The following is a 24,569-nucleotide window of genomic DNA, read 5'->3' on the forward strand; positions in this document are numbered from 1 at the left end:
CCCCACAGCTCTCCGTTGTGTCAGTTTATAGTCTCAGTATAGTACTCTGTATTAACTTCTTCAGTCGGCTGAACTTCTGACTGTCCTCTCCACTTCCTCTACTTCCTGTCCGACTAGGCCTCTCATCATCCCCTCCAACAGGGCCCACGCTATCATACACATATTCTTCTTTCCCACGTAAGATACATTATTATATATGGAAATGACTTCAAAGAGTTCAGACCATACCTATGGCTTTGCCTATTTGAGTAAACAACACAACAGAAAAACTCACGACAGCCCCAGAAACTTACTGAGGACTTTTTCAAGCCAAAACTGAAGGGGATGTGAGGAGAGAGGGGAGGGAGAGAGGGGGGGAGGGAGAGAGGGAGGGAGGGACATGAGGAGGGGGAATGTGAGGAGGGAGGGGAGGGAGAGAGCAGAGAGGAGGAAGGAGGGCGGGGAGAGAGAACAAATAGGAGAAAGGGGAGAGAGAGGAAAGAGAAGAAAGGGTAGAGAGTTGAGAAAAGGGAGGTCAAACTATTGAGCTGCAATTGTTGAGCCTTGGGACATATTAAAAAACAAATGTTGGAGGAGAAGGTGATTAAAGGTATTAGGAAATCTGCTACATGTTCCCCATGGAGAAGCTCTGTGTGTTGATTTGTGTCTCTGCTGAGGGGATAGAGGCTGGGGAGGGAGAGGGAGAGGTAGCTGAACTGGACCTGAGGGGGCAGGGGTGGTTAGATGGCTATCTGTTTTCATTTCAGAAGCTTTTTCCAACATTCATTTTTATTTCAATCCCTGCTGGAAGGTTAGGGTAATTGACTGCAACAGCAGGATTTTACAGGACCTCTCAGATAATCAGGACAAAGGGCAACGAGGGTAGCTGTGATTACTAAAACACACTGCTAATGTTAGCACTGAGACTCTGCTACAATATGACTGATCGGCAGGATAGTTCAATCACCATAAAGTGCTAAAGATACAGTCACATACTATAATATGCTATACAATTATATACTATGCAATACTGTGCTATTTGTTTTTACCTTTATTTAACTAGGCAAGTCAGTCAAGACCAAATACTTATTTTCAATGATGGCCTAGGAACAGTGGGTTAACTGCCTGTTCAGGGGTAGAACAACAGATTTGTACCTTGTCAGCTCGGGGGTTTGAACTTGCAACCTTCCAGTTACTAGTCCGACGCTCTAACCACTAGGCTACGCTGCCGCCCCATGCTATGCTATACTATACTATGCTATAATATACTATGATATACTGTACTATGATATACTATGCTACGATATACTATGATATGGTATACTATATTAAACTATGCTATGATATACTATATGATATACTAAGCTATGATATACTATGATATAATATACTATGATATACTATAATATAATATACTAAGATATGTTTACTATGATATACTATGATATGATATACTATACTACAATATACTATACTTCAATATACTATTATATACTATGCTATGCTATACTATGCTATGATATGATATACTATGATATACTGTGCTGTGATATACTATGCTATGCTATACTATGATATGGTGTGATATACTATGCTATGCTATGATATATTATACTATACTATGCTATGATATACTATGATATGCTATGATATACTATACCGTGATATCCTATGCTAAGCTATACTATGCTTTGATATAGCATGCTATACTATGCTATGCTATGCTATACTATGCTATGATATACTATAGTATGTTGAACTATGCTATGCTATACTATGTTATGATATACTATACTATGCTATATTATGTAATGATATAATATGCTATTATATGCTATGATATACTATGCTATGATATGATATACCATGCTATGATATACTATGCGATACTATTCTGTGCTATACTATACTATGCTATGCTCTACTATGCTATGGTATACTATAATATGCTGAACTATCCTATGCTATACTATGCTATGCTGTGATGTGATATACTATGCAATGCAATGATATGTTATGCTATACTACGCTATGCTATACTATGCTATGATATGATAGACTATGCTATGATATACTGTGCTATGACATACTATGCTATGATATACTATGCTATGATATACTACGCTATACTATTCTATGCTATAATATGATATACTGATATGATATGATATGATATACTATGCTATGATATACTATGCTATACTATTCTATGCTATAATATGATATACTGATATGATATGATATACTGTGCTATGATATACTATGCTATACTATTCTATGCTATAATATGATATACTGATATGATATGATATACTGTGCTATGATATACTATGCTATACTATTCTATGCTATAATATGATATACTGATATGATATGATATACTATGCTATGATATACTATGCTATACTATTCTATGCTATAATATGATATACTGATATGATATACTATGCTATGATATACTATGCTATACTATTCTATGCTATAATATGATATACTGATATGATATGATATACTGTGCTATGATATACTATGCTATACTATTCTATGCTATAATATGATATACTGATATGATACGATATACTGTGCTATGATATACTATGCTATACTATTCTATGCTATAATATGATATACTGATATGATATGATATACTGTGCTATGATATACTATGCTATACTATTCTATCCTGTATAAATGCAGATACAGTGTACTGACATGCTGTAGACTTTTTACTGAATAGTCCTGTGCTATGTCTTCTCTCTCTGCAGAGCGACCCAGCTTTATGAAGCGTCCCGGCAGCCAGGTGGTGCTGGTGGACCAGAGCGTGGAGTTCAGGTGTGAGGCCCGGGGCGACCCAGTTCCCACCGTCCGCTGGAGGAAAGAGGACGGAGACCTGCCCAAGGGAAGGTACTGTATGACTCATCTTCTGACCCCCTTTAACACAATTCCTTTCTCTCTTTCTATTTGATGCCTTGCTCCCTTTTGTCTGTCTGATGATCAGCACATACTGTAAGGTATGTGGTGTGTGTGCGCGTGCGTGTTTGACCGATTCCCTGTGAATATTCCAGATATGAGATCCGGGAGGACCACACCCTGAAGATCCGTCGTCTGACCTCTGCAGACGTGGGTTCTTACACCTGCATGGCAGAGAACATGGTGGGCAGGGCGGAGGCGTCGGCCACCCTCACCGTCCACGGTAAGACCACACAACTCTGAAGGTCAACGCACCAGTTAACTTGCACAGTCCTGTACATTGTTCGGTATGGTGGTCCTGTTGTCGAGCCTCTATTGCTGAAAGATATGCTGATTCTTCCAGATGTTTCAGTCTCTCTAGTTATATGGGTTAAGGTGAGTTTTGGCACCTTAGACGTAATTTAGCTCAACCTCAATGCAATTATAACACTCAATTCTAGAGCCTGAAAAGTTATTACTTTCACCCATTCTTTCTCAATTAGCTTATTGATTTGTAATAAAGGCCATCTGAAAATCCATAGAGGATCTTACACTTTACACATGGGAGCTCAATGATAATCAATTCCATTCACGGCATCCATAGGAGCGAGGACATTCCTTTAGAGGCAGCTCTCTGGTCATGTTTAAGATGCTATATCAGTGGTAGGCCTGTGGGGAGCTTCTGTGTGTCTCTCTCCATTGTACATCCTACTAACACAGTGAGAACAGAAAGCAGCTGGTCACAGAGTAGAAAGGAGTCATTCAGTAGAACAAGGGGGCCTGGATCCCCCCAACCTGTAAACTTCCTGGGAGCCACGCAGGTGGAACACTGGGGTCATTTAGCAGCAGGTTAATGTGAATATTGGGGAGCAGAGGGAGGAGGGGGATAGAAGGTGGTTCAGTACACAGGGGATGGGGTTAGCAGGGTAGGGAGGTGTATATTGAGGGGTTGAAGTGAGTCACCACTGGAGCAGAACGAGATGGGAATTGAGCTAGGACGAGCTGGATGGGAGGAGAGTGGGGGGGTTGGGTAGTAGAGGTTTGTGTTGTGAGGTCAGAGTGTAAAATTGTATTCCCAGCAGTCCTCGAGAGCTATGAAGAGATGGGACAGAAAATCCCCCATCACCCCGACACCACCACCCCCTCTCAGTACTAATACAGAACCCAATCTTCACATGTTTGTTCTCTGCAATTATTTATTCCTGCACTACACAGGCCAGTGATGTGTTGATTACTTTGAGGAGCATGATTAGACCCTCCTGTCAATAACTTCATCAATATATCCAGTAATAACTTAATCAACATCCACCAATAACTTCATCAAGAAAAAAAATACAAATACAAATTGCCAATGAGAGATACAGTAGACCTTTATTCAAACAAGCCATTTACCACACAGACCTGCCATAATTCACTTTGAACTGGACTGTGTGTTTACAGGCAGTAGGCCCTGCCATAATTCACTTTGAACTGGACTGTGTGTTTACAGGCAGTAGGCCCTGCCATAATTCACTTTGAACTGGACTGTGTGTTTACAGGCAGTAGGCCCTGCCATAATTCACTTTGAACTGGACTGTGTGTTTACAGGCAGTAGGCCCTGCCATAATTCACTTTGAACTGGACTGTGTGTTTACAGGCAGTAGGCCCTGCCATAATTCACTTTGAACTGGACTGTGTGTTTACAGGCAGTAGGCCCTGCCATAATTCACTTTGAACTGGACCTTGTGTTTACAGGCAGTAGGCCCTGCCATAATTCACTTTGAACTGGACTGTGTGTTTACAGGCAGTAGGCCCTGCCATAATTCACTTTGAACTGGACTGTGTGTTTACAGGCAGTAGGCCCTGCCATAATTCACTTTGAACTGGACTGTGTGTTTACAGGCAGTAGGCCCTGCCATAATTCACTTTGAACTGGACTGTGTGTTTACAGGCAGTAGGCCCTGCCATAATTCACTTTGAACTGGACTGTGTGTTTACAGGCAGTAGGCCCTGCCATAATTCACTTTGAACTGGACCTTGTGTTTACAGGCAGTAGGCCCTGCCATCACTCACTTTGAACTGGACTGTGTGTTTACAGGCAGTAGGCCCTGCCATCACTCACTTTGAACAGGACCTTGTGTTTACAGGCAGTAGGCCCTGCCATCACTCACTTTGAACTGGACCTTGTGTTTACAGGCAGTAGGCCCTGCCATCACTCACTTTGAACTGGACCTTGTGATTACAGGCAGTAGGCCCTGCCATCACTCACTTTGAACTGGACCTTGTGATTACAGGCTGTTGCAACAGTGCGCCTCTAGATCACTAGAACGCATTTGCCAAAAGCCACAAAATACACCTGATTGGATTTCTACAAATATGTAAACACCACAGGAGTCCTCTTACATTTGGGAACTTTACAGTCCTATTGATCAAACAACCATGAAATGGTAGGCTCTCTCTCACTCAGTTATACACATCAACAACAACAAGATCAACAACTGATGCTAACCAGAGCAAGATGAGCTAAAATCTAATGAAGGAACATTAGATAAACCCACTCAGACTTTTTCAGCTTGTTGGCTGTCAAAATTGCACAGATAAAACAATAGGGAATTATAGGCCCCTCATCCTTCTGCAGGTTGTCTGCCAATGCATGCTTGTCCAAACCAAGCACCCAAGCTAACTGGCTAAAGTTGGCTAGCTTGCTAGCTAGCTAATTCCAAACATTCCAAACATTTTGCTTGCCGTAGCAGAGCTGGTTAGGCTGTTTGCATGTTATCTTGAGTGATCTTGAATAACTATTTTTTTTTTGGAATTGTTGCGAATGCAAGAGATATGCTAACTGGATAACAGTCGTTCAAGTCCTTGCTAACAAACCAAATGACACCTGCTAGCTGTGTATAGCCACCAAAAAAAATGATAAAAGGGGAAAAAGTCAGTCATTCACCCAGTCCTTCAATGGCATGACATCGTCCTAGCAGCTAGCTAGCTAGGTATCTAGCTAATGTTAGGCTCTGCGTTTTTAGTTTGCTACATAAAAACATATGCTTGCCTATTAGCCACGTTATGACTGATTTGTGATCATTGCCTTGGTTAGTCTGATTATATTGACAATCCCAGCCTTATTTACATTCATCTGTTTTTGTCCAGAATATTGAGTCATTGAAACTGAAATTGGGATTTACAACCTGATGGCAATATTTTTTGGAATACCAAGAAATGTATTGGTGAATTATATTATTCATGCATTGAACTGTATCCATATTTTATTTATTTTTATTTATTTAACCTTTATTTAACTAGGCAAGTCATGGAACAAAATCTTATTTACAATGACGGCCTACCCCGGTGTCACGGCTTCCACCGAAGGTGGTTCCTCTCCTTGTTCGGGCGGTGCTCGGCAGTCGGCGTCGCCGGCCTACTAGCCATCACCGATCCATTTTTCCTTTTCTGTTTGTTTTCTCTTTGGGTCTTTCACACCTGGTTTTCGTTTGCTTTAATTTCTGTGTGTATATTTAAACCTGTTTCGACGCTTAGGTTTGTGCGGGATTATTTTTCATGTTGCTCGTTGAGGTTTTTTTCCTCAGTTTATTCACATGTACCGTGTGTTAAGTATAGTAAGGAGCGTTGTTTCTTCTCCTTCCGTGAGTAACTGTGTGTTCCCATGGTCTTGAATTGGACTCGCATTGTTCTGGTATCGGTCTTGACTTGGTCTCATACGTCCTGTCCCCCTCCCAGTCTCGATCTTGACTCGGTCTAAGATGCCTTGTCCCCCTCCCGGTGTCCAACCCCCTCTCGGTCTTGACTTGGTCCCGCCCCCCTCTGGTCCCGGTCTAGACACGGACCCAATTTGCTCCGGTCTTGCTCTTGAATCGGTCTCGCTTTACCTGGTCTCGAACACAACACTGACATCCATCAATAACTTCATCAATACATCCACCTTTCTGGTTGACTTTCCTGCTTGCACTGCCTCTCTGATGAAGGCCTAGCTAATTAAAGAGAACAGCATTGATGTTTGTTAATGTTCCTACCAGGAACTGTACCTGTGACTTAACAGCAGGGTTAAAAGTAAGAACCACAATACACTCTGTCCCAAACACACCATTCAGAATTACAGGATCAGGCTAGAGAAAACCAGGATGTTACTGAATTTGACCCATTTTCCCAAAACAATGTATTAATGAACAGCAGTGTCTCATCACCCATGCTATGCCTGTATTAGAGGAAGCATGAGGGATGAGGTGAGACCCTGTATTAGAGGAAGCATGAGGGATGATGTGAGACCCTGTATTAGAGGAAGCATGAGGGATGAGGTGAGGCCCTGTATTAGAGGAAGCATGAGGGATGAGGTGAGACCTGTATTAGAGGAAGCATGCAGGATGAGGTGAGACCCTGTATTAGAGGAAGCATGCAGGATGAGGTGAGACCCTGTATTAGAGGAAGCATGAAGGATGAGGTGGGGCATCTCACAGTATATAGAGTGCATCATCAAAGACTTTGTGCCACTTAATAACTAAAGGAAGTGTTTACCTCCTCTAGCTAGGGAGGTAGAGGAGGAGGGGGATGGGGAGAGGGAGAAGGAGAGAGGATTTTGTCATGTCATATTTGTTTCCGGTCTGATGCTGGTCAGGAGAGCAAGCACATTAAATGACTGATCTGTCACATGTGTTATCGATTTAAAAATGATTATGAGTGTCTTGTCAGATCACAGGGGATGACAGGAAGGAGGGAAGGAACCCAAAGGGAGAGATTAAGGCACAAATAACATGTTTATTTACAAAAACATTCAGGACAGGAAGGCTGCTAATGTGTTGAGTAAGATTTCTTAGACACTTGCCACTGGTTTAATGTAACTTCAGTGGTAGTGAATTGTTGGCTCAGACGGTGTATTACACTGGAGTAAATTAGATATTCTGCTCCTATTTGGAATTAATGTCAACATTCTGAGAATTCAAAGCTCTGCCAGTAACTCCCAGATGAGGGTACTGAAGCCCCATTTAAGTTCTTGGATCTGGCTTGGATCGGGTTTAGATCGGGCTTGGATCGGGTTTAGATCGGGCTTGGATCAGGTTTAGATCGGGCTTGGATCGGGTTTAGATCGGGCTTGGATCGGGTTTAGATCGGGCTTGGATCGGGTTTTCAGGCTTGGATCGGGTTTAGATCGGGCTTGGATCGGGTTTAGATCGGGCTTGGATCGAGAAGGAAAGTTTACAGCGTCACAGTATTATCGACCTGTAGCTGGAAACATGATTCAATATTTTATTGATTACAATATGTTATGTGAACAGTATATTCATTTGAATTGTTTTTGGTTGAATCAAAAGTATTATACTCATTTATCATGACTCCAAAGTGAAATCTTAAAATCGTGATATGCTGGTTTGTTTGGCTCATTCATTCCAGATGGGACAGATAGTGTTTTTGTTCTTCACAACTCTCATGGCCAGATCCTCAGTGAACAATGTCAGCATTGTACCGTGTGCCAGGGGATATTTTTCTTTCTCACTGCTCTGCTCTCATTACTAACTTAATCAGTGAATTAATGTTTTCACATGTGTTTGCCTGTCTGTAACACCTCCTCTGAACTTATAAACACGTAAAGACAAATATTCAATTTATTGACGTAAGAAACACATGAATGGCCACACCATGGGCTTGGTTAAATAAAGGTGATATAAAACTACAGACATCCTGGGAATATATATTAGGAATATATTGGGAATATATTAATAACCAGTAAAATAATGCAGGTCATTTTGCCATAACTTGTGATTTATTTGTGGAGTGGAAGCCCCTAGAGTGGTTTGACTAACAACCCATGGATAGGGACTGGAAAGGAGTGGAAGCCCCTAGAGTGGTTTGACTAACAACCCATGGAAAGGGACTGGAAAGGAGTGGAAGCCCCTAGAGTGGTTTGACTAACAACCCATGGAAAGGGACTGGAAAGGAGTGGAAGCCCCTAGAGTGGTTTGACTAATAACCCATGGATAGGGACTGGAATGGAGTGGAAGCCCCTAGAGTGGTTTGACTAACAACCCATGGAAAGGGACTGGAAAGGAGTGGAAGCCCCTAGAGTGGTTTGACTAACAACCCATGGATAGGGACTGGAAAGGAGTGGAAGCCCCTAGAGTGGTTTGACTAATAACCCATGGATAGGGACTGGAATGGAGTAGAAGCCCCTAGAGTGGTTTGACTAATAACCCATGGATAGGGACTGGAAAGGAGTGGAAGCCCCTAGAGTGGTTTGACTAATAACCCATGGATAGGGACTGGAGTGGAAGCCCCTAGAGTGGTTTGACTAATAACCCATGGATAGGGACTGGAGTGGAAGCCCCTAGAGTGGTTTGACTAACAACCCATGGAAAGGGACTGGAATGAGAAATACAAGCGCTGCCTAAACAACTGGAGAGAGTTAGCAAGGGAACCTACATCATCTAGCCACTCCAATGTGCACAGCAGAGCCTTCTCTTCATTAGCTGTTGTCATATTAATCAAGGAAACCCTCTGTAGTCAGTCATGAAGGGTACTATTACATTAGACCCAGAATAAGCTGTTAGAAGCCAGGCCACACACATTCAGGACTTGTATTGCCGCTTTCCACATCTCCTACATATAAATATCAACAGCATATCAATCTTTATCATGTTACAAATGTAACCAAATAGAAGGATTCATTTATGTTTTCCATAATAATCCTGTACAGCCTTGTGATGGTTACAGCCTGCCAATGTACATACAGCCTGCCAATGTACATACAGCCTACCAATGTACATACAACCTGCCAATGTACATACAGCCTACCAATATACATACAGCCTGCCAATGTACATACAACCTGCCAATGTACATACAGCCTACCAATGTACATACAGCCTACCAATGTACATACAGCCTACCAATGTACATACAGCCTACAAATGTACATACAGCCTACCAATGTACATACAGCCGACCAATGTACAAACAGCCTACCAATGTACATACAGCCTACCAATGTACATACAGCCCGCCAATGTACATACAGCCTACCAATGTACATACAGCCTACCAATGTACATACAGCCTACCAATGTACATACAGCCTACCAATGTACATACAGCCTACCAATGTACATACAGCCCGCCAATGTACATACAGCCTACCAATGTACATACAGCCTACCAATGTACATACAGCCCACCAATGTACATACAGCCTGCCAATGTACATACAGCCTACCAATGTACATGCAGCATGCCAATACACATACAGAATGCCAATGTACATACAGCATGCTTATGGCCTTGTTGTGGAGGATTAGGACAGGTCTAATCGGCTAGTGAAAAAGTGTTTACAGATCTACACACACCTAACACAGACACACACACACACACACACACACACACACACACACACACACACACACACACACACACACACACACACACACACACACACACACACACACACACACACACACACACATATATATATCTGGGACCTGTTGGATCTGACGGTGAGGGCTAGGGCCATTCCCCCCAGAAATTTCTGGGAACTTGCAGGTGCCTTGGTGGAAGAGTGGGGTAACATCTCACAGCAAGAACTGGCAAGTCTGGTGCAGTCCATGAGGAGGAGATGCACTGCAGTACTTAATGCAGCTGGTGGCCACACCAGATACTGACTGTTACTTTTGATTTAGAATCCCCCTTTGTTCAGGGACACATTATTCCATTTCTGTTAGTCACATGTCTGTGGAACTTGTTCAGTTTATGCCTCAGTTGTTGAATCTTGTTATGTTCATACCAATATTTACACATGTTAAGTTTGCTGAAAATAAACGCAGCGGACAGTGAGAGGTCTTTTTTTTTTGCTGAGTTTATAACACACGCTAACAGACACAATGGGAGCTCCGATTAACCAGACTAAAGCCTTAGCATGCATTTCTCTCCCAGTGCTAATATGATCTTATGAACGGCAGCAGCCTTGCTCCAGTCCCTATGAACCACTCTACAGGGGCCCTGGCACACAGAAGACCCCCTCAGTGGGCAGAGGGCTACATGGTCCCCCCACTCCCTCTGATAAGATCACAAATAGAGGCTGACACAGACACAAACACACATACACTCCAGCCCCAGCGCTACGTGCCATTTTAGCCCCCACATAGTTTTGACCCCGACCTCTCCCCAGGTTCCAGACAGGTTTAGAGCTGACCTCTCCCCAGGTTCCAGACAGGTTGACAGCTGACCTCTCCCCCAGGTTCCAGACAGGTTTAGAGCTGACCACTCCCCAGGTTCCAAGGTCCACCACTGTGATCACAGCAGCATGTCAGAGGTAGGGTTGCCTCGTTAAAGGCTTAAATACACATGAATGGAAGTGTGTATGTAGGTAGGTGTGTGTAGGGAGGTGTCTGTAAGGAGGTGTCTGTAGGGAGTTGTCTATAGGGAGGTGTCTTTAGAGATGTGTCCGTAGGGAGATGTCTGTAGGGAGCTTGGTGTAGGGAGAGGTCTGTAGGGAGGTTGAGGTAGGGATATGTCTGTAGAGAGGTATCTGTAGGGAGGTGTCTGTAGGGAGGTGTCTATAGGGAGATGTCTGTAGAAAGGTGTTTGTAGGGAGGTGTCTTTAGGGAGATGTCTGTAGAGAGGTGTCTGTAGGGAGATGTCTGTAGGGAGGTTGGTGTAGGGAGATGTCTATAGGGAGATGTCTGTAGGGAGGTGTCTATAGGGAGGTGTCTGTAGAGAGGTGTTTGTAGGGAGGTGTCTGTAGGGAGGTGTCTGTAGGGAGGTGTCTGTAGGGAGGTGTTTGTAGGGAGGGGTGTCTGTAGGGAGATGTCTGTAGGGAGGTGTTTGTAGGGAGGTGTCTGTAGGGAGGTGTTTGTAGGGAGGTGTCTGTAGGGAGGTTGGTGTAGGGAGATGTCTGTAGGGAGGTTGGTGTAGGGAGTTGTCTATAAGGAGATTGGTGTAGGGAGATGTCTGTAAGGAGTTGTCTGTAGGGAGTTTGGTGTAGGGAGGTGTCTATAGAGAGGTATCTGTAGGGAGCTGTCTGTAGGGAGGTGTGTCTGTAGGGAGGTGTGTCTGTAGGGAGGTGTGTCTGTAGGGAGGTGTGTCTGTAGGGAGGTGTCTGTAAGGAGGTGTCTGTAGGGAGGTGTCTGTAGGGAGGTGGCTGTAGAGAGGTGTCTGTAGAGAGGTGTCTGTAGGGAGGGGTCTGTAGGGAGATGTGTCTGTAGGGAGATGTCTGTAGAGAGGTGTCTATGGGGATGGGTCTGTAGGGATGTTGGTGTAGGTAGGTGTCTGTAGTGGCGTTGGTGTGGGCAGGTGTCTGTAGGGAGGTGTGTGTGTGGGGAGGTGTGTGTGTGGGGAGTTGTGTGTGTGCGTGTGTGTGTGTGTGTTTGTGCGTGTGTGTGAGAGAGAGAGAGAGAGAGAGAGAGATTTCTTCTTGGTACGACACACAGATACACACCTTTTGAAGTGAGCCTTATCTGCATTTAAAGTCTGTGATAAGTGGGGGGAGGGGCGAGGGGAGGGTCATTACTCTGAGTGACAGCGTTTATGTTTCTGTGGGAGCCGTTGAGGCAGACAGATTAGATAAGGTGACTGATTGGCTGGGGAAGATTTATGGTCAGAGAGTGACAGTTAACATTCACCTTGTGGTTTTATGGCATGGTGGTCCATATGCAAGGCTGTACCCTTAGAGGTTGGAGAGGGGCTGGTCCTCAGGAGACTAAAACCTCATTAGTCAAGAGGAGAGGAGAGGAGAGGAGAGGAGAGGAGAGGAGAGGAGAGGAGAGGAGAGGAGAGGAGAGGAGAGGAGAGGAGAGGAGAGGAGAGGAGAGGAGAGGAGAGAGGAGAGGAGAGGAGAGGAGAGGAGAGGAGAGGAGAGGAGAGGAGAGGCTCACCTTCATCTTCTTTCAACCTGGTTGGAGAATAAACACTTTTCAACCTCTGTTTTGTTTTTCTTAAAATGATGTATTTCTTTAGTTGTTGATGTTTCTTTTAATATGTGCTCTTGAGGAAACATGGGTAAACACAGAGTCTTGGAACAACGTCATGCAGAGAATACTGTTGGAAGTGTATGGATGTACTACGTGCTTGTTGTTGCTATTCATTGGTTTTCTGCATGATTTGGACATATGTAATGAGTCATCAATGTGCTTCAGTTCCTGCTGGACTGGCCCCACATGTCTCATATTCATTCAGTAACAATGACATGATTCTTTTTACCCATGGGAAATCCTATTGTTGCCTTCCTTCCTAATCATGTTATTGTATTTCATGGTGTTGTTTATGATTTATTTATTCATCTTTTGCCTTGTGTGTTGTTCTGTTGTCTTTCTGTTTCCTTTTAGTTATGTCTGGTAAGTTGAAATGTTACCTGTCACCTATTCACCCTGACGCCATGACAGAAACAGGAAGCTGTCACAGCACCACCCCCTCCATCCTCCTCCCATCACCCTCCTCCCACCAATCAGCACTCATGTTTCAGTTGTCATGGGCAACAGTGACAAAAGGACATTAATGGGTAACAATCTGCTCTATGGTCTGAGTAATCCAAGGTAAAACCAAATCATTTCATTATACTACCCCCCTTGTTGTGTTGCTTTATGCATTACCAAATATCCCATCTTACCTGTGGACAAATTGTGTCTGTATGCGGAGTGACAGGCTGCAGATTGCTTTTATGTATGTGATACCTGGCCCGTATCAGCGTTAAGATGTCTGGGGCGTAGTAATACTGTATTCTCCAGGCGTACGCACCCGCTGTCCTCTGAGATGAAGGTGTAAATCGCCCAGCCGGTGGCCCTCAGCATTCAGGCTGTGTCCCTCCACACAGGCCTATTAGCACAGTGAGGCCCGGTGTCACTGCAGGGCTCTGTGTGTGACATTGGGCGGTGACATAGCGCTTCACTCTGAAACAGTTTGTCATTAAGATGCATGGATATGCATCCTGGCTGGGCCTGGTCCTGGATGCTCCTATTGGAGGGTGTCAGCTTGGACAGATGGCTCATTTATCCCCCATTTCCATGTAAATGTTTTTGGTCTGTGTCCTTGCCCATGCTAATGCAGACACCCACAGGGGTTCACACTCCTGTTTTCTCTATTCATTAAACTGTTAATATATACACTACACAGCCTGCATTATGGAATGGCCTGACTTTCAGTTTTGAATAATCTTCTGTCCACGCACCAGCAACGCCCAAAGTCTACTCTAAACAGAGACCGCCTGAATCCTTATCCAAGGCTCATTTAAATACAGAGATCATAACTGTTACGTTCAAATTCCTTTGTTTTCCATTCAAATGAAACTGTAATGTCTAATATCACTGTCTGATGTTATTATGCGATGCTGTGTCAGTGTGTTAGTTAACAGCCCGCTGCCTGTCCCCTAGTGCCCCCTGTGTTTGTGGTGCGGCCCAGGAACCAGGTGGTGGCGGTGGGGAGGACCGTCACCTTCCAGTGTGAGGCAACAGGAAACCCTCAACCTGCTATCTTCTGGCAGAGAGAGGGCAGTCAGGTGAGAGGCTCTGGGGGACCTACAGTACACCAGGAACCCAACATGAGCACATGTTGAGGAATGCTTATGGAACAAAAATGAAATACAAATAAGTAGTAAATCATAGTCATATCATAGTCTTCATTATTTTTTTTATGATAGTCCTATATGATTTATATACATTCTATGATTACACCTATAAAACCAGCCATAAAATCAGTGAACATCACTGACCTTCAAACTGATGCTCCAATTGGACCATTCCATTCTACTACCCTTATGGTCTTCCCTACTGTCTATATCTGATCCGTCTATATCTGTCCTGTCTTCTCTCTTTATATCTGCCCTGTCTTCTCTCTTCTCTGTCTATATCTGATCTGTCTGTATCTGCCCTGTCTTCTCTGTCTATATCTGATCTGTCTATATCTGCCCTGTCTCCTCTCTTCTCTGTCTATATCTGATCTGTCTATATCTGCCCTGTCTCCTCTCTTCTCTGTCTATATCTGATCTGTCTATATCTGTCCTGTCTCCTCTCTTCTCTGTCTTCTCTCTTCTCTGTCTATATCTGATCTGTCTGTATCTGCCCTGTCTTCTCTGTCTATATCTGATCTGTCTATATCTGCCCTGTCTCCTCTCTTCTCTGTCTATATCTGATCTGTCTATATCTGCCCTGTCTTCTCTCTTCTCTGTCTATATCTGCCCCGTCTTCTCTCTTCTCTGTCTATATCTGCCCTGTCTTCTCTCTTCTCTGTCTTCTCTCTTCTCTGTCTATATCTGCCCCGTCTTCTCTCTTCTCTGTCTATATCTGATCTGTCTATATCTGTCCTGTCTCCTCTCTTCTCTGTCTATATCTGATCTGTCTATATCTGCCCTGTCTCCTCTCTTCTCTGTCTATATCTGATCTGTCTATATCTGTCCTGTCTCCTCTCTTCTCTGTCTTCTCTCTTCTCTGTCTATATCTGCCGTCTTCTCTATTTTCTCTTTTCTGTCTATATATGTCCTGTCTTCTGTCTTCTCTCTTTATCTGCCATTTCTTCTCTCTTCTCTGTCTATATATGCCCTGTCTTCTCTCTTCTCTGTCTATATCTGCCCTGTCTTTCTATTTTCTCTCTCTGTCTATATCTGCCCTGTCTCCTCTCTTCTCTGTCTATATATGCCCTGTCTTATCTCTTCACTGTCTATATATGCGCTGTCTTCTCTCTTCTCTGTCTATATATGCCCTGTCTTCTCTCTTCTAAGTCTATATATGCCCTGGACGATTCCATTCTACTACCCTAATGGTCTTCCATAGCCTACTGTCTATATCTGATCGGTCTATATCTGCTCTGTCTCCTCTCTTTATATCTGCCCTGTCTTCTCTCTTCTCTGTCTATATCGGATCTGTCTATATCTGCCCTGTCTTCTCTGTCTATATATGCTCTGTCTTCTCTCTTCTCTGTCTATATCTGCCCTGTCTTCTCTCTTTATATCTGCCCTGTCTTCTCTCTTCTCTGTCTATATCTGCCCTGTCTTCTCTCTTCTCTGTCTATATCTGATCTGTCTATATCTGCCCTGTCTTCTCTCTTCTCTGTCTATATATGCCCTGTCTTGTCTCTTCTCTGTCTATCTGCCCTGTCTTCTCACTTCTCTGTCTATATCTGCCCTGTCTTCTCACTTTATATCTGCCCTGTCTTCTCTCTTCTCTGTCTATATCTGCCCTGTCTTCTCTCTTCTCTGACTATATATGCCCTGTCTTCTCTCTTATCTGACTATATATGCCCTGTCTTCTCTCTTATCTGTCTATATCTGCCCTATCTTCTCTCTTCTCTGTCTATATCTGCCCTGTCTTCTCTATTTTCTCTTTTCTGTCTATATATGTCCTGTCTTCTGTCTTCTCTCTTTATCTGCCATTTCTTCTCTCTTCTCTCTCTATATCTGCCCTGTCTTCTCTCTTCTCTGTCTATATCTGCCCTGTCTTCTCACTTTATATCTGCCCTGTCTTCTCTCTTCTCTGTCTATATCTGCCCTGTCTTCTCTCTTCTCTGTCTATATATGCCCTGTCTTCTCTCTTCTCTGACTATATATGCCCTGTCTTCTCTCTTCTCTGACTATATATGCCCTGTCTTCTCTCTTCTCTGACTATATATATGCTGTCTTCTCTCTTCTCTCTCTATATCTGCCCTGTCTTCTCTCTTCTCTGTCTATATCTGATCTGTCTATATCTGCCCTGTCTTCTCTCTTCTCTGTCTATATCTGATCTGTCTATATCTGTCCTGTCTCCTCTCTTCTCTGTCTATATCTGATCTGTCTATATCTGCCCTGTCTCCTCTCTTCTCTGTCTATATCTGATCTGTCTATATCTGTCCTGTCTCCTCTCTTCTCTGTCTTCTCTCTTCTCTGTCTATATCTGCTGTCTCTCTATTTTCTCTTTTCTGTCTATATATGTCCTGTCTTCTGTCTTCTCTCATTATCTGCCATTTCTTCTCTCTTCTCTGTCTATATATGCCCTGTCTTCTCTCTTCTCTGTCTATATCTGCCCTGTCTTCTATTTTCTCTTCTCTGTCTATATCTGCCCTGTCTCCTCTCTTCTCTGTCTATATATGCCCTGTCTTATCTCTTCACTGTCTATATATGCGCTGTCTTCTCTCTTCTCTGTCTATATATGCCCTGTCTTCTCTCTTCTAAGTCTATATATGCCCTGGACGATTCCATTCTACTACCCTAATGGTCTTCCATAGCCTACTGTCTATATCTGATCGGTCTATATCTGCTCTGTCTCCTCTCTTTATATCTGCCCTGTCTTCTCTCTTCTCTGTCTATATCGGATCTGTCTATATCTGCCCTGTCTTCTCTGTCTATATATGCTCTGTCTTCTCTCTTCTCTGTCTATATCTGCCCTGTCTCCTCTCTTCTCTGTCTATATCTGCCCTGTCTTCTCTATTTTCTCTTCTCTGTCTATATATGCTCTGTCTTCTCTCTTCTCTGTCTATATCTGCCCTGTCTTCTCTCTTCTCTGTCTATATCTGCTCTGTCTATATCTGCCCTGTCTTCTCTCTTCTCTGTCTATATCTGATATGTCTATATCTGCCCTGTCTTCTCTCTTTAAATCTGCCCTGTCTTCTCTATTCTCTGTCTATAAATGCCCTGTCTTATCTCTTCACTGTCTATATATGAGCTGTCTTCTCTCTTCTCTGTCTATATATGCCCTGTCTTCTCTCTTCTAAGTCTATATATGCCCTGGACGATTCCATTCTACTACCCTAATGGTCTTCCATAGCCTACTGTCTTTATCTGATCGGTCTATATCTGCCCTGTCTCCTCTCTTTATATCTGCCCTGTCTTCTCTCTTCTCTGTCTCTATCGGATCTGTCTATATCTGCCCTGTCTTCTCTGTCTATATATGCTCTGTCTTCTCTCTTCTCTGTCTATATCTGCCCTGTCTTTCTCTTTATATCTGCCCTGTCTTCTCTCTTCTCTGTCTATATCTGCCCTGTCTTCTCTCTTCTCTGTCTATATCTGATCTGTCTATATCTGCCCTGTCTTCTCTCTTCTCTGTCTATATATGCCCTGTCTTGTCTCTCTCTGTCTATCTGCCCTGTCTTCTCACTTCTCTGTCTATATCTGCCCTGTCTTCTCACTTTATATCTGCCCTGTCTTCTCTCTTCTCTGTCTATATCTGCCCTGTCTTCTCTCTTCTCTGACTATATATGCCCTGTCTTCTCTCTTATCTGACTATATATGCCCTGTCTCTCTCTTATCTGTCTATATCTGCCCTATCTTCTCTCTTCTCTGTCTATATCTGCCCTGTCTTCTATTTTCTCTTTTCTGTCTATATATGTCCTGTCTTCTGTCTTCTCTTTATCTGCCATTTCTTCTCTCTTCTCTCTCTATATCTGCCCTGTCTTCTCTCTTCTCTGTCTATATCTGCCCTGTCTTCTCACTTTATATCTGCCCTGTCTTCTCTTCTCTGTCTATATCTGCCCTGTCTTCTCTCTTCTCTGTCTATATATGCCCTGTCTTCTCTCTTCTCTGACTATATATGCCCTGTCTTCTCTCTTCTCTGACTATATATGCCCTGTCTTCTCTCTTCTCTGACTATATATATGCTGTCTTCTCTCTTCTCTCTCTATATCTGCCCTGTCTTCTCTCTTCTCTGTCTATATCTGATCTGTCTATATCTGCCCTGTCTCCTCTCTTCTCTGTCTATATCTGATCTGTCTATATCTGTCCTGTCTCCTCTCTTCTCTGTCTTCTCTCTTCTCTGTCTATATCTGATCTGTCTGTATCTGCCCTGTCTTCTCTGTCTATATCTGATCTGTCTATATCTGCCCTGTCTCCTCTCTTCTCTGTCTATATCTGATCTGTCTATATCTGCCCTGTCTTCTCTCTTCTCTGTCTATATCTGCCCCTGTCTTCTCTCTTCTCTGTCTATATCTGCCCTGTCTTCTCTCTTCTCTGTCTTCTCTCTTCTCTGTCTTCTCTCTTCTCTGTCTATATCTGCCCCGTCTTCTCTCTTCTCTGTCTATATCTGATCTGTCTATATCTGTCCTGTCTCCTCTCTTCTCTGTCTATCTGATCTGTCTATATCTGCCCTGTCTCCTCTCTTCTCTGTCTATATCTGATCTGTCTATATCTGTCCTGTCTCCTCTCTTCTCTGTCTTCTCTCTTCTCTGTCTATATCTGCCGTCTTCTCTATTTTCTCTTTTCTGTCTATATATGTCCTGTCTTCTGTCTTCTCTCTTTATCTGCCATTTCTTCTCTCTTCTCTGTCTATATATGCCCTGTCTTCTCTCTTCTCTGTCTATATCTGCCCTGTCTTCTCTATTTTCTCTTCTCTGTCTATATCTGCCCTGTCTCCTCTCTTCTCTGTCTATATATGCCCTGTCTTATCTCTTCACTGTCTATATATGCGCTGTCTTCTCTCTTCTCTGTCTATATATGCCCTGTCTTCTCTCTTCTAAGTCTATATATGCCCTGGACGATTCCATTCTACTACCCTAATGGTCTTCCATAGCCTACTGTCTATATCTGATCGGTCTATATCTGCTCTGTCTCCTCTCTTTATATCTGCCCTGTCTTCTCTCTTCTCTGTCTATATCGGATCTGTCTATATCTGCCCTGTCTTCTCTGTCTATATATGCTCTGTCTTCTCTCTTCTCTGTCTATATCTGCCCTGTCTCCTCTCTTCTCTGTCTATATCTGCCCTGTCTTCTCTATTTTCTCTTCTCTGTCTATATATGCTCTGTCTTCTCTTCTCTGTCTATATCTGCCCTGTCTTCTCTCTTCTCTGTCTATATCTCTGTCTTCTCTATTTTCTCTTCTCTGTCTATATCTGCCCTGTCTCCTCTCTTCTCTGTCTATATCTGCCCTGTCTTCTCTCTTTAAATCTTCCCTGTCTTCTCTATTCTCTGTCTATAAATGCCCTGTCTTATCTCTTCACTGTCTATATATGAGCTGTCTTCTCTCTTCTCTGTCTATATATGCCCTGTCTTCTCTCTTCTAAGTCTATATATGCCCTGGACGATTCCATTCTACTACCCTAATGGTCTTCCATAGCCTACTGTCTTTATCTGATCGGTCTATATCTGCCCTGTCTCCTCTCTTTATATCTGCCCTGTCTTCTCTCTTCTCTGTCTCTATCGGATCTGTCTATATCTGCCCTGTCTTCTCTGTCTATATATGCTCTGTCTTCTCTCTTCTCTGTCTATATCTGCCCTGTCTTCTCTCTTTATATCTGCCCTGTCTTCTCTCTTCTCTGTCTATATCTGCCCTGTCTTCTCTCTTCTCTGTCTATATCTGATCTGTCTATATCTGCCCTGTCTTCTCTCTTCTCTGTCTATATATGCCCTGTCTTGTCTCTTCTCTGTCTATCTGCCCTGTCTTCTCACTTCTCTGTCTATATCTGCCCTGTCTTCTCACTTTATATCTGCCCTGTCTCTCTTCTCTGTCTATATCTGCCCTGTCTTCTCTCTTCTCTGACTATATATGCCCTGTCTTCTCTCTTATCTGACTATATATGCCCTGTCTTCTCTCTTATCTGTCTATATCTGCCCTATCTTCTCTCTTCTCTGTCTATATCTGCCCTGTCTTCTCTATTTTCTCTTTTCTGTCTATATATGTCCTGTCTTCTGTCTTCTCTCTTTATCTGCCATTTCTTCTCTCTTCTCTGTCTATATCTGCCCTGTCTTCTCTCTTCTCTGTCTATATCTGCCCTGTCTTCTCACTTTATATCTGCCCTGTCTTCTCTCTTCTCTGTCTATATCTGCCCTGTCTTCTCTCTTCTCTGTCTATATATGCCCTGTCTTCTCTCTTCTCTGACTATATATGCCCTGTCTTCTCTCTTCTCTGACTATATATGCCCTGTCTTCTCTCTTCTCTGACTATATATATGCTGTCTTCTCTCTTCTCTCTCTATATCTGCCCTGTCTTCTCTCTTCTCTGTCTATATCTGCCCTGTCTTCTCACTTTATATCTGCCCTGTCTTCTGTCTTCTCTCTTTATCTGCCATCTCTTCTCTCTTTGTCTATATCTGCCCTGTCTTCTCTCTTCTCTGTCTATATCTGCCCTGTCTTCTCTCTTCTCTGACTATATATGCCCTGTGTTCTCTCTTCTCTGACTATATAAGCCCTGTCTTCTCTCTTCTCTGACTATATATGCCCTGTCTTCTCTCTTCTCTGTCGATATCTGCCCTGTCTTCTCTCTTGATAGCTGTCCTGTCTTCTCTCTTCTCTGTCTACATCTGCCCTGTCTTCTCTCTTCTCTGTCTATATCTGCCCTGTCTTCTCTCTTCTCTGTCTATATCTGCCCCGTCTTCTTTCTTCTCAGTCTATATCTGCCCTGTCTTCTCTCTTCTCTGTCTATATCTGCCCCGTCTTCTTTCTTCTCAGTCTACATCTGCCCTGTCTTCTCTCTTCTCTGTCTATATATGCCCTGTCTTCTCTCTTCTCTGTCGATATCTGCCCTGTCTTCTCTCTTGATAGCTGTCCTGTCTTCTCTCTTCTCTGTCTATATCTGCCCTGTCTTCTCTCTTCTCTGTCTATATCTGCCCCGTCTTCTTTCTTCTCAGTCTATATCTGCCCTGTCTTCTCTCTTCTCTGTCTATATCTGCCCCGTCTTCTTTCTTCTCTGTCTATATCTGCCCTGTCTTCTCTATTTTCTCTTTTCTGTCTATATATGTCCTGTCTTCCGTCTTCTCTCTTTATCTGCCATTTATTCTCTCTTCTCTGTCTATATATGCCCTGTCTTCTCTCATCTCTGTCTATATCTGCCCTGTCTTCTCTACTTTCTCTTCTCTGTCTATATCTGCCCTGTCATCTCTCTTCTCTGTCGATATCTGCCCTGTCTTCTCTCTTGATCGCTGTCCTGTCTTCTCTCTTCTCTGTCGATATCTGCCCTGTCTTCTCTCTTGATATCTGTCCTGTCTTCTCTCTTCTCTGTCTATATCTGCCCTGTCTTCTCTCTTCTCTCTTTATCTGCCCTGTCTTCTCTCTTCTCTGTCAATATCTGTCCTGTCTTCTCTCTTCTCTGTCTATACCTGCCTTCTCTCTTCTCTGTCTATATGTCTTCTCTCTTCTCTGTCTATATATGTCTTCCCTCTTCTCTGTCTATATCTGTCTTCTCTCTTCTCTGTCTATATCTGTCTTCTCTGTCTACCTGTCTTCTCTCTTCTCTGGCTAATCAAATCAAATCAAATCAAATGTATATCGTCCTTCGTACATCAGCTGATATCTCAAAGTGCTGTACAGAAACCCAGCCTAAAACCCCATACAGCAAGCAATGCAGGTGTAGAAGCACGGTTGCTAGGAAAAACTCCCTAGAAAGGCCAAAACCTAGGAAGAAACCTAGAGAGGAACCAGGCTATGAGGGGTGGCCAGTCCTCGTCTGGTTGTGCTGGGTGGAGATTATAACAGAACATAGCCAAGATGTTTAAATGTTCATAAATGACCAGCATGGTCAAATAATTATAATCACAGTAGTTGTCGAGGGTGCAGCAAGTCAGCACCTCAGGAGTAAATGTCAGTTGGCTTTTCATAGCCGATCATTAAGAGTATCTCTACCGCACCTGCTGTCTCTAGAGAGTTGAAAACAGCTGGTCTGGGACAGGTAGCACGTCCAGTGAACAGGTCAGGATTCCATAGCCGCATGCAGAACAGTTGAAACTGGAGCAGCAGCACGGTCAGGTGGACTGGGGACAGCAAGGAGTCATCATGCCAGGTAGTCCCGAGGCATGGTCCTAGGGCTCGGGTCCTCAGAGAAAGAGAGAGAGAGAGAATTAGAGAGAGCATACTTAAATTCACACAGGATACTGGATAAGACAGGAGAAGTACTCCAGATATAACAGACTGACCCTCGCCCCCCGACACATAAACTACTGCAGCATAAATACTGGAGGCTGAGTCAGGAGGGGTCAGGAGACACTGTGACCCCATCCGATGATACCCCCGGACAGGGCCAAACAGGAAGGATATAACCCCACCCACTTTGCCAAAGTACAGCCCCCACACCACTAGAGGGATAACTTCAACCACCAACTTACCATCCTGAGACAAGGCCGAGTATAGCCCACAAAGATCTCCACGGCACAACCCAAGGGGGGGCGCCAACCCTATATATGTCTATATATGTCTATATATGTCTATATATGTCTATATATGTCTGCTCTCTTCTCTGTATTCATCTGTCCTGTCTTCACTCCTCTCCACCCTCTAGAACCTGCTCTTCTCCTACCAGCCCCCCCAGCCCTCTAGCCGCGTCTCTGTCTCCCAGACGGGGGACCTTACTATCACAGATGCAGAGCGCTCAGACGTGGGCTACTACAGCTGCCAGGCCCTCAACATCGCTGGCTCTGTCATCACCAAGGCCCTGCTGGAGGTCACTGACGGTGAGTGACCCTAGAGAGCCAATCACAGAGAACAAAAAATTGCAGTGAAAGAAATGTGGTTTTGATTATCATGGAGTATTCTTGAGACAAGTTGTGAAAATAATTGTTACAAAATTAATGGCCTAGTCTTCAGTAGGAGGGGTTCCGCCAATCAGGGACTCCCAGAATTAGATCTTGGAGACATATTGGTGGTATTGTCACACCATGGCACATAGACATGTAGGGATTTGAATAAATACATAATAATATACTTGTGCTATATTTAAGCGTCTAATGTAAGTATTGAGGTCTGTAGAGTTTTGGCCAGACTGTGCTCCTGTCAGAGGTGGAGACTGTGTGGTGCCTCGTCTTCTCCAGGAGCCTGGCTTGCATCTTGGCTCTGGGCTGTTGGCTCCTGGCAATGTAACATTCACGTTGGCTGGTGCCTCCTCTGGGAGTCTCCTCTCATTAACAGACTAGCCTGCTGGTGGAGGGATCTGACTTTGTGGTGAGACCTGGTTCAGACCTCTAATCACTCAGTCAATGCAGCCAGCCTGGTAGTGTAGTGACCTTGGCTCTAGTGACCTTGGCTCTAGTCCCAGAGTGACTTAGAGACTTACTCAGTCTCTCCGGTGACTACAATTTTGTTTAACTCTCACCTAGGTTCAATCTCTCTAACCAGAATCCTCTCACCTAGATTCAACTCTCTCTAACCAGACACCTCTCAACTAGGTTCAATCTTCTCTCTCCAGACAGGCCTCTTTATTTAGCACCTCCTCCCTTGACCTTTGTGGCTGGGCCTGCTCTCGCTCTCATCCCCCCTCTCCCTCTCCCCCTCTCTCTCTCCCCCCTCTCTCTCCTTTGCACTCCATCCCCCCCCTCTCTCTCTCTCTCTCTCCCCCTCTCCCCCCTCTCTCTCTCCCCCTCGCCATCTCTCTGTGGTTTGGCAGGGCCTGTTAGATGGTAGAAGGAGTTATTAAAGGAGCAGGCCTCTTCTTCTCCCCGGGCAGATCTGGTAATTACAGGTCACAGTGGCAATGTTTTAGTAATTACACCAGCACCAGCACCAGCACCAAAGAGCCAGTCTCCCATGTAATATACTACACTGCATGTGTGTGTAAATATACAGGCTTGTGTCCTACACTCTGTATGTGTATCCCATTTTATAATGGATTGCTATTCCTTTAAGTGCCTGTCGTTGAACTAAACAACCTCATGCTTCTGACTAAATCAGCAGCGCTGGCAAAATTGATTATCAATAGCAGTATTAACATCATTAATGATAACAGCTTCAGTGGTAATCTACATAATGGAGATTTAATGAAGCACATTTAATTAAATCGGTGTGTGTCGACT

The 24,569-nt window shown here is 43.7% G+C and overlaps 1 protein-coding gene across 1 annotated transcript in view; it reads left to right on the top strand.

The window, feature by feature from the left end:
• Nucleotides 1-2,749: 2,749 nt before the first annotated feature.
• Nucleotides 2,750-24,569, top strand: part of LOC112267459 (roundabout homolog 1-like) — a 103,907-nt gene continuing 82,087 nt past the window's right edge. The window contains exons 1-5 of the mRNA XM_042297600.1: nt 2,750-2,883; nt 3,045-3,172; nt 13,230-13,238; nt 14,271-14,395; nt 23,063-23,234. Of these exons, the coding sequence (XP_042153534.1) occupies nt 2,759-2,883; nt 3,045-3,172; nt 13,230-13,238; nt 14,271-14,395; nt 23,063-23,234 (559 nt within the window). The 5' untranslated portion in view covers nt 2,750-2,758. The remainder of the gene's footprint in view (nt 2,884-3,044; nt 3,173-13,229; nt 13,239-14,270; nt 14,396-23,062; nt 23,235-24,569) is intronic.

This window comes from Oncorhynchus tshawytscha, linkage group LG14 (assembly GCF_018296145.1).
Source record: "Oncorhynchus tshawytscha isolate Ot180627B linkage group LG14, Otsh_v2.0, whole genome shotgun sequence".
Classification (NCBI taxonomy): Eukaryota; Metazoa; Chordata; class Actinopteri; order Salmoniformes; family Salmonidae; genus Oncorhynchus; species Oncorhynchus tshawytscha.